We start from the raw sequence: 20,307 nt of genomic DNA, 5'->3' as shown, positions 1-20,307 counted from the left end.
AGGTACGGACCATGTAAATAAACTCGTTTTTGGGAAGTGAGCTTAGTTTAGAGTTAGTATGTAATACGAAGCATAAATCACATTGTAAACAAATCAATTCTTTCTTCTCCCCCTCTCTCTCCTATGTATTTTGAACTGATGTAAATGGGTGATTCTTTACCAAAATGGCTTTCCATAATATATGCTCAAAACGGTTTTCAAAACGAGAAAGAAAAGGTTTCAAATGAATTTTAAACTTAAAGAAATATGCGATTAGTCCGTTATCGCCTAACACGCTGAGTAGGAGGTCGGTGGTTCATAACCGGGCGATGTCGGGGTGCCTAGTAGCCTTTCTCCGGAAAGGAGCTAGCCTTCTCGGCTCGTCCTAAGTTTCCCGAACCCTCACCGGTCTCCCGCAAGGGATCGGTGTTCATTTTCCCATTCATGGGTGGCGACTCTTCCATACTCCGAGCTCCGGTCCTGCCGAGCAGCTTGATTCCACGATTGGTTGCTTTCGGCGCCAATCACCGCTTACATCGCCATGAGGTGTCCACCCCCCGGTCCGCCCGGGAGATTAGGCCGCGGCACCTCGTCTAACAGCCGTCTTACGCCTCACTCGGCCGTGCTGACCAAAACTGAGTTGTGAAACTCAAAGAATTATATTAAGTCAGCATAATTAAAACGAAAAAGTTATATTAGTTCCTAACCCCCCCTTTGGAACTAATCACACGGGACCAACAAGTGGTATCAGAGCCGTATAGCTCACTACTCAAAGATATAACTATCTTGAGCTGATCCCGATAAATGGCTGAGAACAGCACTCGTTTCCTTCCAGGGAACCAAACAACACAGATACTCCTTGAAGGATTATCAATTAGTCGGCCTCCCTTATTCTTTGGATCTAATTATACATTCTGGAAGAATAGGATGAAGAACTTTATTCAAGCCACAAACATGAGTGCATGGCTTGCAATAGTTCAAGGCCTATATGTGCCTTATAAAACTGTTGACAATGAGAAATTTGTTAAGAGTGAAACTGAGTGGTCAGAAAATGACCTTAAGAAATTACAAAATAACGCTTCGGCTATCAATATGCTTCACTGTGCTCTAGATGCTGCAGAGTACAATAAGATTTCAGGTTGCGAGTCAGCACAGGAGATTTGGAAAAAGCTGGAGGTGACCTATGAAGGCACAAGCAAGGTCAAGGAGTCCAAGGTAAACCAACATATGAGACTATATGAGATGTTCAAGATGAATGAAAATGAAGACATCTCGGAGATGAACTCAAGGTTCACCAATATTATAAATGAGCTCAAGAGGCTCGGAAAGAACTTCACCGAAGAGGAACATGTGAAGAAAATATTGAGAAGTCTTCCCAAAAGCTGGCAAGCTAAGAAGACAGCTATAGAAGAAGCTCAGGACTTGACCACGTATAAATACGACGAGCTGATCGGATCTCTGCTGACTCATGAGATCTCTATGAAAAACTTCGAAGCAAAAGAGAAGTCAGAGGACAAGAAACAAAAATCACTTGTCATGAAAGCTGACTCAACTGAAGCTGACTCATCAGACGATAAGAAAATGGCCATGTTCACAAGGAAGATGAAGAAGCTGTTCAGAAAGAATGAAAGGAACAGCAAGAGGTCATTCAAAAGAGGCGATAGGTACAAAGCTGAGTCCAGTGACAAATACAAAAAGGACAGCTCCAAACCTGTCACATGCTTTGAGTGCCATTAAACTGGGCACATTAAGTCAAGCTTCCCTAATCTGAAGAAAGAAAAGAAGGGAAGCAAAAAGGCAATGGTGGCCACATGGAGTGACAGCGATGACTCAACATCATCAAAAGCTGAAGCCACTGAGTCGGCAAATATCTATTTCATGGCCGATGACGCTGCTGACCAAAGTCAATCTGAGCAAGATGACCTCTCTGACGGCTCTGACCAAGAGGAACATTCCAATGAGGTAACATCTCTCCACTTGCTTAGAAATGAAATGGTTAACGCCCTGAGTGATTTATATACACTGACTAAAAAGTGTAACAAGAAAATAAAGGCACTCAGCAGGCGGTGTGACGAGATTGAAGAGGTCAAACTAAGTGACCTCCGATATCTTCTCCAAGACAACTCAACTTTGCATGACAACATGGAAATCATGCATAAGTTTGTCTCAAAAGTCCAATCAAATTGAAAGAAACTGAGAAAGGATGTCACAAATCTACAGAACCAAATGAAAGGTTCAAATAAATCTCATGCTGAGTACTCAGGTATCGGTCAGCGTAAACAGTTCATTCAGTGTGACTGTTGTGGGAAAAGAGGACACACAATAGATGTGTGTTGGTATAACAAGCGGATTGTCCAATATGACTTCTGCGGAAAGAAAGGTCATACCACTAAGGTATATTGGCATGCTCAGCACAATGGTGCTGACCAGAAACGAAATCACCCTCAAAGGGTGACCTATTGTGACTTCTGTGGTAAAGATGGCCACACAATAAATATATGTCGTCACAAATTAAAATATGATGTAGCATCTGTCTATGCTAACCAACGAGGACCCAAAAAGAATTGGGTACCTAAATATGAATGATTTAAAATGCAGGTGAGCCTGAGATGCGTGGAGAAATCAAAACTGTGGTATATTGACAGCGCATGCTCGAGGCATATGATTGGTGATGAAACTCAGTTCATCACACTTGAGCTTAAACGAGGTGGAAACGTAAGCTTTGGAGACAATAAAAAGGGTAAGATAGTAGGTTCAGGTACTATCGGAGGTAACCCCACTATTGATTCAGTCTCCTTAGTTAAGGGTCTCAAATATAACCTTTTGAGCGTAGCTCAGCTGTGTGACAGCAGTAGATAGGTTATATTTGATGCTACTCAGTGTCGAATACTCGAGGGAAAAACAAACAATTTGATTTTAACTACCCCTCGTGTTGAAAATGTATATATGTTGAGTTTAGAAAAACAGTTTTCTAAAAATATATGCTTAGTATCTAAAGAGGATAACTCCTGGCTATGGCATAGGAGACTTGGTCATGTAAGCATGGACCTCCTTGCCAAATTAGCTAGAAAGCAACTAGTCGATGGATTGCCCAAATTGAAATTTGAAAAAGATCAATTATGTAATGCTTGTCAGCAAGGTAAACAAACGAAAAAGTCTTTTCAAAGTAAAAACATTGTCTCAACTAAGAGACCATTGGAATTACTACACTTGGACCTTTTCGGACCTGTCCAGCCACTCAGCTTGGGCGGTAAGAAATTTTCCTTAGTCATTGTAGATGATTTCTCTCGGTATACTTGGATCATCTTGCTGAGTAGCAAGGATGAAACATTTGAGATGTTCACAACATTGATTAAAAAGCTTGAAAATGACAAAGACCTAAGAGTAGCTCATCTTAGAAGTGATAATGGCGGAGAATTAAAAAACCAATAGTTTGATGAATTCTGTGAAGTCAGTGGCATTGACCATAACTTTTCTGCTCTTACGATGCCTCGACAAAATGGGATTGTTGAAAGGAAGAACAGAACAATAGTTGAAATTGCTAGGACAATACTGAGTGAAAATAGGCTTCCAAAGTACTTCTGGGGTGAAGCTGTCCACACAACATGTTATATATTGAATAGGTCTTTAGTTAGACCTATACTCAAGAAAACCCCTTATGAACTTTGGAAAGGACGGAAGCCCAACATTGGCTACTTTCGTGCCTTTGGGTGTAAATGTTTTATACTCAACACAAAAGATAATCTTGCTAAATTTGATGCTAAAGTTGACGAAGCGATCTTTTTAGGGTACTCAACTAACAGTAAAGCATATAGGGTGTATAATAAACGAACTCAAGTTGTAGAAAAGTATGTCCATATCGAGTTCGATGAAACTGACCCTGCAGGAAAGACAACTCAGTCCGCTGAAGATGAACCAAGCTCAGCTTCCGCTGATCAAAATGGAGCCTCTGAGTTATCAGTACAAGGGCTGACCAAAGGTAAACACGAAACCGAAATTACCTTTGCTGACCAATCTAATCCTGCAGATATTGTAGAAACACCTATTCCAGACAACTCAACATTACCCAAAGAAATAAAAATTCCAAGAGGACATTCGGAGAAGTCCATTCTTGATGCTGCTGACAACAAGCTGATGACAAGAGATCAGCTTAGAAAGTATCTCAGCAATGTTGCATTCGTCTCAGTACATGAGCCAAAGAATTTCGCTGAAGCTGAGCACGACGAACATTGGATCAATGCTATGCAATAGGAGCTTGATCAATTCAAAAGAAATGAGGTATGAGATTTAGTACCAAAACCTAGGAATCAAAAGACCATAGGAACTAAGTGGGTCTTTAGAAATAAGCTAGATGAGCAAGGCAATGTAGTCAGAAACAAAGCCCGACTTGTAGCCTAAGGCTATAGTCAGCAAGAGGGCATTGACTATGGTGAGACCTTTGCACCCGTAGCTAGGTTAGAGGCTATACGTATATTGTATGCATATGCTAGTTTCATGAACTTCAAACTATATCAAATGGATGTCAAAAGTGCTTTTCTTAATGGATTTATAAACGAAGAGGTATATGTTAGTCAGTCTCCTGGGTTTGAAGATCCAAAGTTTTCAAACCAGTTTATAAACTCAAGAAGGCCCTGTACGACCTGAAACAAGCACCTCGTGCTTGGTATGAGAGGTTGACCAGTTTCCTACTTATCAGGAACTATGTCAGAGGCAAAGCTGACACAACCTTATTCATTAAGAAAAAGGGTAAAAATACCATGCTGGCACAAATTTACGTAGATGATATAATATTTGGTGCTACTGACGAATCTATGTGCAAAGAATTTAGCAAACAAATGCAAACTGAGTTTGAGATGTCTATGATGGGCGAACTCAACTTCTTCCTTGGACTTCAAATCAAGCAAGGGAAGAATGACATCTTTATTAGTCAGTCTAAGTACGCCAAAGAAATGTTAAAGAAGTTTGATATAGAAGAATGTAAGCCCATATCAATCCCAATGGGTACTGATACTGTCCTTTGTGCTGACGAGAAAGGTAAGTCAGTAGACAGCAAGTTATATCGAGGTATGATTGGCTCTCTACTCTATCTTACTGCTAGTAGACCTGATATTCAATCATGGGAACTTCAAAACTGAGTTCCATAACTAAATATTTTGCCAACATCAAAATGGGGGAGTTTTTTGAAACACCTTTCCAACATGATTTTGATTTGACAAAATTACTTAAGTTAATCCATGATTAAGACAATTAAATTTAAGTGCTTTGGTTTAATTGTACTAATGCGTTTGTTCAATGTTAAATATAAAAATATTTATAAGAACAGGAATCAAATTAAGACAGAACGTAGTCATCATGATAACATAGCAGGGGCTGAGTAAAGAATGACTCAGTACGAAAGAAGGAAAGTTTTCTTCAGGACCAAAGCTTACAGAACGAAGCTGACCGTAGAAGCTGAGTGAAAAGCAACTTAGCATAAAAGAAGAAAAGTCTTCTTTGGAACTATATCTTGCAGAACAAAGCTGACCGTGGAAGCTGAGTGAAAGGCAACTCAGTATCGGAATTGGCAACAATCAAAGACAACGGCTATCAAAGTCATGCTGAATGATCTTAAGGACAGCACCAAAGATCCGTTGCTATAAGACAAAGATCCGATAGTGATCTGCACCAATTCAGAAGCTTTGGAATTATGCATAGATACAGTTTCGAGACGCATGGGTCAACTGTCTGTTAGCTAAAAGACGAAACCTGTACAAGAAGACAAACCTGCGAGAAGAAGATAAGTCTGACGCTTGCCGAATTCAGACGACAAGATTGGCCTACAAATCTGAAGCTGACCAGAACATGTCGCAAGAGAAAGTCGTTTGAATCCAACGGAAAATTCCAGATTCAAATCATTGTATCTTCAGATTACAACTATAAAAGGACAAGTACACTTCTTGGATCCTTTGCCGAAATACAAGAGAAAAATAGCATACATACAAAGCACATCAAAACAAGAAAAAGATCTTACACCAAATTTCTATCTCTGTGTAAAAGCTAGTTTGATTTTGTAATCAACTAAAGTGTTCTTTGTCTGAAAAAGAACAAGTTTGTATCAATTGTAAAATTGAGAGAGTTGTGCTGAGTACTCGGTTTTAAGTACTCAGCGGTAGAGAAATCTAGGTGTTCGGTTATAGCACTTAGTAGGAGTTGAGTAGACGAATAGAGGACGGTACTCTTGCATATTCAGCTGCCTTGTAAACGGTTTGTGCTCTGCCTTTAAAGAGCTCAGTATTGGATTGAAAAAGCCCGGAGGGATTCTGGGGACTGGACGTAGGCGGAGAGGCCGAACCAGGATAAGTCGTGTTGAGTAATTTATAACTCTCTCTCAATATATATTTGTATGTGTTGTTTGCTATATTTACACAGTATATAAATTGTTTAAACTGACACTGAGTAAATCAGAGTGCTGAGTTGGAAGCTGACTATAAAAGTGTCATTTCCCAACTCGCAAGTAAAACAGCTCTAGTCAGTATCTGACTAAAGCCGTCTTACGCCTCACTCGACCGTGCTGACCAAAACTGAGTTGTGAAACTCAAAGAATTATATTAAGTCAGCATAATTAAAACGAAAAAGTTATATTAGTTCCTAACCCCCCTTTGGAACTAATCACACGAGACCAACACTAGTTAAATCCTTCTCACGTTCACTAGACACTCTAGATTTGCCCATTAGCAGATGCAATCCTTCCTAATCAGGGATCTCACAATCTGATTTAATTAGAAAGCGTATGAGTATGCACGCTATTCTCCCATTTTTATTAGAGTTTGGCTTCAATTAAGATTCTTTCCTAAATAAGATAAAAGCAAGTTTATTCATATTCAGATTAGGAATCTCCACTCCTATATAAAAGATCTCACTCCCTCAACAAAATACGTTCACCCTCTTACATTACATCACGTATAACTTTTAGAGATCTCTTTACTTTTGTGTTGTTGTAGTTTCCTTATGTCGAAATTGATTTGAACGTCAGAGAGCTTTCTGTTAGAATCCGACCAATCTCTTTGTGTTCGTCTTACAGGACTCAAAAGTAATTCTCTATCGGATCTTTCAAGAACTAATCTAAATCTCTAATATATGATTAAAATTAGCTCAAATATGTTCCTCTTACCTCTATATGTATATATATATATATATATATATAGATAGATAGAAAGAGAGAGAGAGGCTATAAACGAATGACTAACTTCTCAATGTGAAGACTGTAATTGTAGATTTAAGGATATAAGCAATGTTTGGGATCAAACAAAGAGAAGGGAGGTGGATAAAATTAGAAATAATTTATTATGCAAAAACAAAAAAACGCGCCATCCCCACACCTGTCTCGTGAGAGGCTGTTTCTGAAGTGTCAACACGAATCTTTCTTCCAAAATAGCAAATCTGGACCCACCCTTCCCGACCAGCCATTTCTCTGCTCCTACCATTTTCTTTCCTTCTAAAATTTCAATCGGAGCTTTATGAATTAGACTCCGTTAATTTTGAATCCATCTTGTTAAGAGAAATCCTTCAGCGCTATGGCTTCAAGGGATGATGGCGAAGATGGACTTAGGAAACCTCTCCTCCACACCGGGAGTTGGTATAGGATGAGCTCCAGACAGTCTAGCATGATGGGCTCCTCTGCTCAGGTCATCCGTGATGGTGCTGTTTCTGTTGTCCTTTGTGTTCTTATCGTCGCCTTGGGTCCTATCCAATTCGGTTTCACCGTAGGAACATCCACTTCCTTTCTTTTCTATTCTCTTCTGTTTCACCCTTTTTCTTATGTCAATTACATCAATTAGTTCATCACATTTTCTTATTTTAGTGTGGATATTCTTCTCCTACCCAAACGGCAATCACCACCGATCTCAAACTCACTGTTGCCGAGGTTTGACTTTTTCATTTTTGAATCTCCTTTCTCATCTCTCTCTCTCTTTTTAATGTTTTGTTAATTTCCTTTTTCGTCTGCGCGCAGTTCTCTCTATTTGGTTCTTTAGCCAATGTTGGTGCCATGGTTGGAGCTATTGCCAGTGGTCAGATTGCAGAGTACATTGGCCGCAAGGGGGTATAATATCTTCACTAGATCATTTCTTATTTAATTGTGGATATCACTCCATGATTTCCATAAAAAGGAAGAAATTGTGATGCTTTATATAATTTGAAGGCAATGAAATAACAAGAAATTTGTGCATATTTATCTAATGGGTGGCAATTCTGCATGGTCATTTTAAATTGCAGTCACTGATGATTGCGGCAATCCCAAATATAATTGGATGGTTATGCATATCTTTTGCCAGAGTGAGTGTTGATCGATACATGAAAGCTTGTACTTATTTCTTTATTTCCTTTTGAGCTTTCCATAAATAATTTCTTTGCTCAAATTTCAGGATTTATCGTTTTTGTTCATGGGAAGGTTGTTAGCTGGATTTGGTGTTGGTATAATCTCATATGTGGTAAGCCTTGAAGCTCCCAGTTTGTTTCGTTCAAGATGATCTTCTAGTATTTCGAAACTGATTTTAGAACTCAGTATGAAAGAATAAGAGAACCATTTCCAATTTTCCCTATATCAGTCTTTTTTATCCGCTACTGCACTAAATTAACTGGATACTTTTTACCTATGTATTTGTTTTAAATCATTAATAATGAGTATTAGGATTTCTGGGACATATTTATTTCAGAAAAAAGTGATTTCAATTTATTATTCTTAGGTACCAGTATATATAGCTGAGATATCACCTCAGAACATGAGAGGAAGCCTTGGATCAGTTAACCAGGTAGCTTTTGCTTTTTGAATTAGTTGAGTTATGCAGGTGTCTCTTATTTCAGCTTGATGTTTTAGATGTTGACTAATAATGGTCTTCTTTTTTTTCCTTAAATAGCTGTCAGTTACTCTTGGCATATTGCTGGTTTATGTGTTAGGACTTTTTGTGAACTGGAGGGTGCTTGCAGTCTTAGGTAAGCCCCCAAAAATCCTTTGAACCTTGTATCAGCGGGGAAAAAGTTTGAGTAATGTATAGGACAACAATTTTGTTAGTAAATTCCTACCTAGGATTGACTATGTGTATTTCTAACAATGATCATTCGCATACATAAACATGTGTGAAGTTTATGCAACACAATAAACCGTGAGACCATAGCAAAAAAACAAACAATAAAACATTTTGTGAAATATGAAATATGCTATGAATTGTTTTATGTGCGTTTATTTTACACATTCATCAATTTGAATGAATGCTAGCTATCGGTTCAGCAGTCCGGTGAATGAACAGCTTCACTGATTTATGAAAGTTGATTTACAGGAATTTTGCCTTGCACAATATTAATTCCTGGATTGTTTTTCATTCCAGAGTCACCTCGATGGCTGGTATGGTTTACATCCCAAATGTTGTGGGTTTTTTGATATTTCATATCTTTGTTGAATTTCTTGTTACTGTTTTCATTTCTTTGTTATGGGGATGGGGGTGGCAGGCCAAAATGGGGATGACAGAAGATTTTGAAGCATCTTTGCAAGTGTTACGAGGGTTTGATACAGACATTTCTATTGAAGTGAATGAAATCAAGGTCTGAACTGAAATGTTGAATTTGTTTTCTTTCAACTTGAATCAATTTTACAAACAGACTTGCGTGACAAAGAAGTTTCAATGTTAGACCCTCTATGTAACCCTTTCACTTGCCTTGATGTATATTTTCAGCGATCTGTAGCATCATCAACCAAAAGATCAACGATCCGATTTTCAGAGCTTAGGCGAAGAAGATATTGGTTTCCTTTGATGGTAGACTGGTTTGTTTTTAAATTCTGATTTATTTCCTCATGTTTTAGTATCTTTGAAACTTAAAAAAGAAAATCCAGATGCTGATGACAGTAATTCATATTTTAGTTGGGAATTGGATTACTTATGCTCCAGCAACTCAGTGGCATCAATGGAATACTATTTTATTCCAGCAACATATTTGAAAGTGCTGGTGAGACCTGCCTTTCTTTAGCTCTGATCTCCCATTTTGTTATTCTTTTTGATAGCTTGCTAGACTGGTCTATCTACTTCATTGACTTAAACATGTCTGAACCCATCTTTGACTATATAAAACACATGGAAACAAGATATGTAGGATTAGGGGTGGCAATTTTTAACACGACAACATGATTTACAGAGACAACCCGATTGACACAACACGGTTGATAAGATCATTTTTCTAGGATTTATATCATATATAACCATAAGGGCGGCCCGGTGCACTACGCGTCCCCGCTGAGCGAGGGTCCGGGGAGGGGTCCCACCACAAGGGTGTTCTGGGGGCAAGCCTTCCCCTGCCAATTTATTTGGCAAGAGGCCGCTCCTAAGACTCGAACCCGTGACCTCTTGGTCACACGACAACAACGTTTACCGTTGCGCCAACCATATGGAACATAAATATGAGATAACACGAGCTTGACATGAAACTCGAAATTGTCACCCCTATGTAGGATATATCTGCTACCTTGTAAACATTATATGGTCTGGAAAGTATAACTTTTAGGTTACAAGTTTTTTCTATCATTCTTTCTAAAAATTGAGGAAAATGTTCCAAAGAGTAATAGGTTGTTTGATAATCTCATTCAACACTCAGAATTATAAATTAAGTGCTTCATATTTTTTAGTTTGTTTGGTAATGTTCAATTAAGTTAAGAAATAAGAAGTCACTATTAGTCAAAATATTGGGAAAAGGGTAAAAAATGACCCTGTGGTTATGGGGGAAGGTAAATATGACCCCAACATGAGATATAGTGCGGTACCCATCTTAACCTTAGGCAAGCTATCAATTGAGCAAGCAAGTTTCAAAAAATGAGTCTTTCCCCACATCCAGGACATATCAGGCCTGGTGGGAGGAAGGAAGAAGAAGTATCGAAAGCTGCAATATTTGACCCAACGTTCGAGACATGGTGTAATTTTGGACCTCACTAACTGGATGTAAGAGACGGATCATTAAAGGAAGACCTTCTTTCACCAACGGGTCAGCAGGCAGTTTCTTCTATTCCGATAGTGAGGCCCAAAAATTGCACCTAACTTTACTCCCTCTATACTATCTTTTAGCTTCACCTTTAACATGATGGTGAATAAAACTGTAGCTTCCAACAACAAATCTGTCATTCCTCACAATTTCCCTTTTGTCTTGCAGTACCTTAACCCCCACAATTTTCCCTTTCTCATTAACTCTTTATCATCTGTTAACAACAACAACCACAATTACGGTTGGGTGCACTAGCCAAAATGGACACAGACGCCCTTACTCACTTTCTTCCCATTCTTTCTAAGAGAGACGTTTAGTACTCAATGTCGTTCCTCTCCTTGTTTTCGAATCTCAAAAAAAGAAGAATTGTTCTTTGGGTTATCGTGATGTGGGGTCCCTTTAAATTATGCCCTTTTCACCTGTTTTGTCAATGATACTATCCTGTCTCGTGCCCTCAAAAGGATTTTTTCACCTAGTTGTCGGCATGTGGCCTATAACTTTAACATCCATTGCAGAGTTTATGGTTCTTGTAGGATGTGCCTGAGAATGGAGATTACCCCTATGAGACAACGTGACCTCAACTTTCCGAGCCAACTGCATGGCTCGAAGTTTGTTGCCAAGCAACTAATGAGGCCAATAGTTCAAATTCTTCAATATACTCCCTAAAGATCTATTGCTTCAGATCTACCAATCCCTCATCAGGATTTTGAATCTCCAATCCGCTAAATCATTCTATCAGCTCCACTATAAATTACACCAAGTATATGAAGTACATTAAAATGGAGAAAATGCACTTCCCCACTCCTCGATTCGAATTTGAGTTGGAGATAAATGGATCTTATGGATCCTGAAAGCAAGTCTAAGCAGGCGAGCATAAGCCACCCCTGAGGATTCTTGTGTAAGAATACATGCAATTTCACCTTCAAAGACAACTGTGGTTCTTCAATAATGTAAGATTGTAAAAATGCATTAACCTCCTATCTTTCCTGTCTACCATGTTGAAAATATAGGTACTCAAAAGAATGGTGACCAAACTATATGCCCTTCTAGATCCTGGTAATGGTAGGAGAATCAGGTCCACCTTCTGTAATAAGTCTTTCTCCTGACACTTAATCCAGCCCATCACTAGTCTTCGAGTCCCAACATATCCCTTCAAAACCCCTCTTGCAACTTTTCAGGTTCCTTGCATGTTGTAAGGAGGTCTTTGATTGAGTGAGTTCCTGCACTTGAACTTCAAGTTGACTGATGTGATTCCATTAGCTTCAAATCTGGCACAAAGTTGCCTCTTCATATTTCCCTTGGTTTCTGAAATCAAGCTGATCGAACCAATTGATCAAAAATTAGTGAACAATAGCAAATCAACACAACTGTCTATTCCAAGTACCAGTATGCATATGGAAGCTAGAATGGAAATAACTGAAGAAAAACAGAGGAAACGAGCAGAAGGAAGAGCTTATCTTCCCACGGGACTGAGCCCCTTTCCTAAGTTAATAAGTTGAAATGCCTCAAGTCTTGATTTCAGAAGAAACTCCTCTCTTGCATACTAGACCTATATATACCTTCTAATCTCACACCAATCCCGATAGATAACAAACTATTTATAGGAACCAAAACCACGTCTCTGTTTGATACCATTCACGATCAATATTTCTATTAAAATTTTATGCTGAACATTGTTAATAATAATGGCTTAAATTGTTAACGTTGAAATTCTATAATAGGAAACTGTTTATGTACTCTATATTTGTGTTACAACTTCTCATAAAATTTCTTACAATAATAAATATTTTATATCTCTTAAACAACATGCATTTAATTATTTTCTTTTTATTTCTTACCAAAATACTATATCATACAATAGTTTCAGCATTAGCAAACAACAGTTAACTTTTAACTTTTGTTGATTACTCTTGATCTCCTTCATAGTTGAAAGTTTGGACCTTACAAGTTAGGTTCAATACGTCAGATGACAAGTGAATAATTATATTAAAATGTCAACTTTAGAAATTATTATTTATGTTGTTATAACATTGTAGCCCTAGGTTATTCTTATGGCTATTATATTATAGATGACCACAATGTGATTTATTTTTTGGTGCATAGACATAGCCCTACTCCTGACCATGGCGCATGCCTATTTTGAAGAGTAGCTGCTATACTTGATTACTGTCCTTGTTTTTAGTGTTAGAACCATGTTGAATACTTTGTATATCTTGGTTGGGGTTGTTTAGGAAATGTTATATGTTTCGCATATACATGCATAATAAGTTTAGTTTGAATTGACATGAAAAGAATTTTTACAGAACAAACGTTGATAGAAAAATGCAGGCTAAGAATGATAGAGTGGAAAATCGGTTCTGAACTTTTTTTAATGCGGGAGTATCCTCTGCTATTTATATAATCCCTTACAATTCAAGAGCAGAAGTATCTCAAAAACCTAACCAACGAAACAAAAACTAAAGAGCTTCAGCTGGACATTTAGTGAACTTCCTCACCAATAATTGTTATCTAGCTCACATTTTTTCTCTTTCAATAGTCAGATTATTCTTTTTTTTTTCCCTAATGGAAATATATATTATTTAGGTGAAATAACATATGATCTTCTGTCAGATGGTTAATTAGTGACTATAAATTTTGCAGGTTTTGCCTCAAGTAATCTTGCTACAGTAGGACTTGGGTTCATTCAGGCAAGTTCTGATGCATTAAACTCTATATTTTATTTTTTCCTTGGTTAACTTAAAGCTATACATCTTAGGTTCAGGGGCAATGCTACATGGAGTTTGAAGGCCCCTATGAACTTTTTTCCTTTGCGACACTATAATATGGTTTTGTATTTTGTATTGTTATAATGCATTATCAATTTTTGTCCCTCCCATTTCGCATATCAAGCAATTAATAAATACTTATAGCATATTATCAACCTATTATTTGTATGAATTAAATTCTTAGCTACCCCATCCCATTTCACACACCAAGCAAGATCATATGTACTTGTATAGCCTATAATTAGTCTTTTCTTTTATTGTGAAACAATTTATTATTTTATTTTCTTAACTACTTTTTTTTTCCTTACTATTTGGGCCCTCCAGAAAAATGATCTAATACCGCACTGCTTAGGATTCAACCTTGAAAACAATGATAGGAAATTATTATAAGAAAAAGATGAAAAATTGTGGATCTGGCCTGTTTCATCTATTAAACCTAAATTTTTGCAGGTTCTTGCTACCGGGGTCACTACATGGCTGATGGATAAAGCTGGGCGTAGGCTTCTTCTGATTGTGAGTATATTTTTGCCAATCTAGCTATTTAGTTGATCTAGAAAATTCAACCATTAAGGATGAAGAACCAAACAAAAGGGATCTTAATTGAATGACTTCCACAGGTATCTACATGTGGTATGACTGCTAGCCTGCTTCTTGTTGCAGTTGCCTTTTATATAAAGGTTTGTAATGTCACGAAAGCCATATATTAATACAACTTATGTTGCAAATTTATATTTTGAGCAACAAGCATTGCAACTTTGTTTATTGGAGCAACTTTGGATGTTTCCTTATCTCTCTTTTTCTGCATCATCCATGCCAGAGCGCTGTTTCAAAGGATTCCAATTTATATAGCATGGTGGGAATACTGTCACTTGTGGGACTTGTGGTATGTTTCTTATATTTTTTTTTACGCATGCCAGTATTACATTACTTGTAATGGCATGCCTGCCTTTGTGCTTTTAAAAATGTTATCAAGGGTATTCCACGCTATTTGATAAATTAATGCTTTTATTCAGGCTCTGATTATTTTCTTCTCTCTTGGACTTGGAGCTATTCCTTGGCTTATAATGTCAGAGGTATGCAAAGTTCTGGTTCATGCCAATCATAATTTCGCAAGTATACAGAATGACCAGCATATAACTAACTCACTGTGATAAATTATTTGATTAGCATATTTAAGATGATTTGAGGACTATACTGTGAGGGATTGCATATTAAATTGTTGAAAGATTATTGCTTTTCCTTTTGCTAAATTACGTTCCGCCAACTGTTATATAGGTATTAAATTGTAAAACTTTAAAATCTAGGATCAAATTTAAATTCAGCTCCTAGGGTCAGCAGTATCATGTAACTTGTATTTCATCTTTAGTGAAACTTAGGTGACAATTTAGTGTTGAAGCTTTATTTACGTGGTTAATAATGGAGACAAAAGGTTAATTTGGGCATTTAACTTGCTTCAGAGGATCAATTTGACCCGAAATAAATTTGGATATCAATTTATTCCACAACTTGGCAATTTTGGGCAATTTAGTCTCAAAGTAACACGTGTTAGCATATGATTCATGATTCTTTGACATGTTTTATGCTGACATGTGTCATTTTGGGCTAATTTGACAAAAAATTATAAGTTAAAACTACCAAATTGTTACCGAAAATTCATTGTGAAACAAAATTGACCCCTGGAACAAGTTGAATGGGCCAAATTGATCCTTTATCCAGATATTGTCAATTGACTTATCATGAATCAGAATGTTGTAAATTGTTTCTCTGAATGACACGTTGTAGATACTTCCGGTGAATATTAAAAGTCTTGCTGGAAGCGTGGCAACATTGGCGAATTGGTTATGCTCGTGGGTGGTGACAATGACTGCAAACATTCTGCTGAGTTGGAGTACTGGAGGTCTCTCTCTCTCTCTCTCTCTAACCCTGTAGACACGTGCACACGAACTTGTGTAACTTGTTATGAAAGTATTTTGAATCTACACGAGGATATTTATAGTTTTACCTCGTCTAACTATTGAAAATGTTTCACTGTAACAGGGACCTTTACTATATACACTCTGGTTACTGGTCTTACCGTCGTATTCGTGTCTCTTTGGGTTCCTGAAACCAAAGGAAGAACACTGGAGGAGATACAATCGTCCTTTCGATGAAAGTGTTTGCTCAATCTTGTGTGATCTGGTTTTGACTAAATCGTTTCGTTGTTCAGATTGATTGACTCCACAAGTCTTCCTACATGAATGTACAATGTGTTTCTTTTATTTTATTTGTTCATTTGTAATTATTGGTTTGTTATGGTAAAAGAAAGCAAACAAACAAAGAAAATTCATTGAAATAGAAGAACAAAAGAAGAGTTGAGTTTTTGTTTATTTAATTCATGTTTTGTTTTTGTATTTCATAGTCTTTGGCTACAGAAATGACAAGGTAACATAAATAATGATTTTGAGGAATATAAATTACAAAACAATAGGGGAAGAAAAGGCAAATTATCAGTTGTGTATTTGATCTTGTTGCAGGGAAGCTAGGAACTGCTTGAGGCAGCGATTATAAACACAGGGTCTTTCCAGGTGAACTAAGTGGCCTGCCTTCCTAATGCCCTGAAATGTTGCTTTTTCCCCCAGTTGCCTGCAATCATATATAGCATGAATTAATTGTGATGTTATAAATAAGTTTAGGGATCAAGAGTGAAATTATTATTATAGGAATGGGGAGGCATATATATATATACTCTTTCATGTTATGTGCAAGTTCCAGCTTGAAGATTTGGTCATTCTCACCCCATAACAGATGTATCTTCTGCATGTCAAATATCAAACAAGTAAAATAATTTGTGACATTATTTGAAAAAAGAGTTGGTATGGTATCCTACCTGTGGAAATTTGGGGATGGAAGTGTCTTTATTGCTAATGACTAATCCCTCTAAGAGTTCAGCTCTCTCTTTCCTGTTGTTGAACATAACCTGTAATTACTCTCCGGTTAGTCAACTAACTCTATACATAAAAGATAAAGAGAGAATTTAATGTAAAGTTTATAATTTAGAGGATATGGATGTGTTTTATTTGTGTAAATTTCAAACCACCATTTGAAATATTTAATAGAACAACATAAGATAAATAAAAAAAAAAGGCACATGTTGCAAACAACATGATCTGATCAGTAGAAGAGATAGAAGATTTTTTTTTTTTTTGAAATTATGATTAGATTAAATAATTTAAATTTCTTACAGTTTAGTAAAATACATGAATTAGCAAATCTCTATATTTTTAAGAACTTGGCATTCTTGTCTTGTAGTTCTATTCAATTCTTACACTTCTCCGTTTAGTTTGTACGTAAATTCAAATTTTCAAAATTATTTTATTTAATCAATTGAAATTTTAAAAAAAAAAACATGTAAAATGTTTTTTTTTTGGAAGAGAACATGTAAAATGTTTAATTCATTTAGTTTGAGACCAAAAAAAAAAGTGTAGAAAATAGATAATATGCATTTTAGCTACACTTATATATGTATATATAATGGTTCTTATTCTTGCAAATCGGCCTATGAAGCTTTTACCCTTAATAGGGCTGATCCTCCTTTGAAAATTTGGAAGTCCATTTGGGCCCTCAAAGTCCCCTACCGCATTAGGTGTTTCCTATGGCTGGGAGTCAAAGACAGGCTCCTCACGAATGCAGATAGACACAGAAGGCACTTGGCTGTATCTGGTGCCTGTAGCAGATGCAGCGGCCATGTGGAAACCTTGTGCCATGCTTTGAGGGATTGCCCGAATAGTAGAAAGGTTTGGGAAGGGGTCCTTCCTCACCACATCCTTCCTTCCTTTATGGGGTTCTCTGATATTGACTGGTTCTCTGAAGGCGTTAATGGGAATTTGTTGGCCAGTATGGAGCACGGGGCTATTCTCTTCGCCATTATTTGTTACCAAATGTGGAAATGGAGGAATGAAGAGCTATTTGCTGAGAAGACTGTCTTTATTCCTGACCTCCGGTTTTACTTCTCGAAAAAACTCTCTGTTATTACAAAGAGTTTTGAAGGAGAGCCCCTGGTTCACCCCTCCCCGGTTAAAGAGGTCCATTTAGTTGGTTGGAGGAAGCCCAGGGAAGGGGTTGTCAAGTTGAATACGGATGGCTCCTGCCTTAGTAATGGCAGAATTGCTGCTGGTGGAGTTCTTCGGGATGCTGGTGGCGCCTGGCTGGCTGGGTTTACCCATAACTTAGGTACGGGCTCCTCCTTTACTGCAGAGCTCTGGGGGATCTTGTCTGGCATTAAACTCGTCATTCGCATGGGTGTTAAAAGACTTTCGGTGGAGTCTGACAATTTGGAGGCTATCAACAGGATTTCGGATAGACAGGCTGTTTGTCTTAAGAGTCAGAATCTCATTAAAGCCATCTTGAGGCTTCGTCCTGCCTTCGATTCTCTTACCTTCTCCCATATTTATAGGGAGCAAAACCGCGTGGCGGATCGCTTGGCAGCTGCTGGGCATGGGGGGATGTTAGGTGTTTTTACCCTTTCCGTTCCTCCTTCTTTTCTGTTACCTTCTCTTCTTGAGGATAGGATTGGGGTCAGTCTTCCTAGACTGATCCCGGGTTAGGTTTTTGTTTGTTTTTTTTTTTTCTTCCCTTCTTACCAAAAAAAAATATATGTATATATAATGTGATCCATAATAAGGTGTTGTTAATGCAATCCCTACCTAACTTCATGTGTTTCTGATACTTAGTTCAATACCCATGAATGAAACCTTAATCTTTCAAAAAAAAAAAAAAAAAAAGTGATCATGCTTTTTCTTGTTCTGCGAAATATTTTTAAATCATATACAAAGTGAAAAAAAAACATTTAAAACAAAAATTTTTTGCTTTATAATCTTCAATTTATCTCAATCATCAATAGATATAACAATTACCATTCCTTTAAAAAAGAAGCATCCATAAATTTTTATACTCTACTCTGTACCTAGTCTTGCAGAATTACCAGAATGTCAAATGTGCAAGTAAATGATGGGATAATTCATGAACCCAAAAATCCAAAATTATAATAATACACATTGGAATGGAAATATTTTAAAAAAAAAATACAGTTTTTGAACTTTTCAATTTTATATGTTTATACTTTTTTTCAACCTTCTACTTTAATTTTTATCCCAAAAAAACTAAAATAATAATTAATAAAAATTAATCAAAATCTAAATCTAAGCTTGAATCATTCTAAAGAAATAAGTTTTAGAGAGATAGTCATCAAACAAGATATGTCGAATACAAACATCTCACTAATTATGTTAATTTAAAATTTCTTTAATGCAAAACTACTTAATTTTAAAACCTACAAAACTAAAGTTTACATAAAATTATTATTTTATATTTCCCTTTTATATAAAATACTATTATTAAAAAAAATAGAACCAAGTTATTCGGTGTTCATGAATATTGTAATTGAAATTGTTCATAAACCTATAGCCAAGTTTTCGGCTCATTTATAAGTGAAAGTGAACTTGTTCAAATTTTGATGGAGCTGAACATTGAACTGCTAATAACGGCTCATTTACAGCCCTAGCCGGGTCGAGTAGTAAGAGTTAAATCCGTGGTTGTTAAAGGAAAAGAAAGTACCTGAAGGAAGTCACTGTGAAGGCGATTAGGGAACCAAAGCTTCTTATAAGCAGCAACAGAAAGCAAAGCTTTAAGACCCTTAACAGAATCAGGCAATAAAAGCTCCGACGAAGATTTAAAGCCAAGGCTACTAAGTGTAGCTTCACTTATAGAGTCAGTCATAGCCAAAATGGAACCGGAAATAACCAAAGCTTCCACCATCTCCGGATACAACTCCGCCATCTTAAACGCCACCATTCCTCCGTAGCTAAATCCCACCACCGTACATTTCTCCACCCCTATCTTCTTCAAACCTTTCACCACGGTCTCCGCTTGGAACGTCGGCGACCTGTCTGTTTTATCGGTGATTGAGTCGCCGAAGAAGAGCAAGTCAGGGATGTAAACCGAGTATTTTTTGGTTAAGGCACCCACTTGGAATTGCCATGTCACTATTCCCTCGGAAGCAAACCCATGGATTAGGACAACAACTGGTTTTTTAGGTTTTAATAAGGTTTTGTGTTTTTCATGCTTTTGAGGTTTTTGAATGGTTTCAAGTGGAAGCCAGAAGTTCATGACAGTACCTGGTTCTATTTCTAGCAAATAGGGTTTAACTCCAGCCATTTTCATTAGGCCATGCATTAAGGGTTTTTGAGCTGCTACAAGGTTCACCATTTTGTTATGTAAAGTATTGGATTGAAATGGGAAATTTAAACACAAGGAGGATGTAGTTTTAGTGTTTTGGTGTGCATGATTGACATTTTATGGGACTATATTATAGCTATATTTTTTTTTTTTTTGTCTCCTCAATTTTCCTTATTGCTTTAAATGGAAATTGTCAACCACCATAATTGCATCATTTCTTTTTTAATTTTAAGGTAAATTGTAAGATAATTCGATAATAATCTATGGGTTGTGGATCATTGGCAATATATATGAAATACTGCAAATTTAAAATAAATTTTAGTTTTACGTTATTGAAATTTTGAAAAAA

At 37.0% G+C, this 20,307-nt stretch overlaps 2 protein-coding genes across 3 annotated transcripts; one reads left to right on the top strand and one right to left on the bottom strand.

Annotated features, from left to right (window-relative positions):
• Nucleotides 1-7,327: 7,327 nt before the first annotated feature.
• LOC136204826 (sugar transporter ERD6-like 6) lies at nt 7,328-16,111 on the top strand. Its single transcript, XM_065995549.1, has 18 exons — nt 7,328-7,721; nt 7,820-7,882; nt 7,970-8,059; nt 8,233-8,292; nt 8,382-8,447; nt 8,703-8,768; nt 8,874-8,949; nt 9,294-9,358; nt 9,463-9,555; nt 9,687-9,767; nt 9,873-9,957; nt 13,621-13,667; nt 14,196-14,258; nt 14,363-14,422; nt 14,563-14,628; nt 14,759-14,818; nt 15,528-15,642; nt 15,783-16,111. The coding sequence occupies exons 1-18, from the start codon at nt 7,533-7,535 to the stop codon at nt 15,893-15,895; spliced, it is 1,458 nt and encodes a 485-aa protein (XP_065851621.1). The 5' UTR covers nt 7,328-7,532; the 3' UTR covers nt 15,896-16,111.
• Nucleotides 16,112-16,231: 120 nt separating this feature from the next.
• Nucleotides 16,232-20,051, bottom strand: LOC136204842 (uncharacterized). Of its 2 annotated transcripts, XM_065995550.1 has the most exons (4): nt 19,338-20,051; nt 16,612-16,701; nt 16,471-16,538; nt 16,232-16,367 (listed from the first exon to the last, which is right to left on the bottom strand). In XM_065995550.1, exons 1-4 carry the CDS (start codon nt 19,986-19,988, stop codon nt 16,232-16,234), a joined length of 945 nt encoding a protein of 314 aa, XP_065851622.1. In that variant the 5' UTR covers nt 19,989-20,051. The 2 variants fall into 2 exon arrangements, with proteins under 2 accessions (XP_065851622.1, XP_065851623.1); XM_065995551.1 differs by lacking the exon at nt 16,471-16,538 and having other exon boundaries at nt 16,242-16,367.
• Nucleotides 20,052-20,307: the final 256 nt, after the last annotated feature.

This window comes from Euphorbia lathyris, chromosome 1, assembly GCF_963576675.1.
Source record: "Euphorbia lathyris chromosome 1, ddEupLath1.1, whole genome shotgun sequence".
NCBI lineage: Eukaryota > Viridiplantae > Streptophyta > Magnoliopsida > Malpighiales > Euphorbiaceae > Euphorbia > Euphorbia lathyris.
This window is presented reverse-complemented; position numbering and strand designations above follow the sequence as displayed.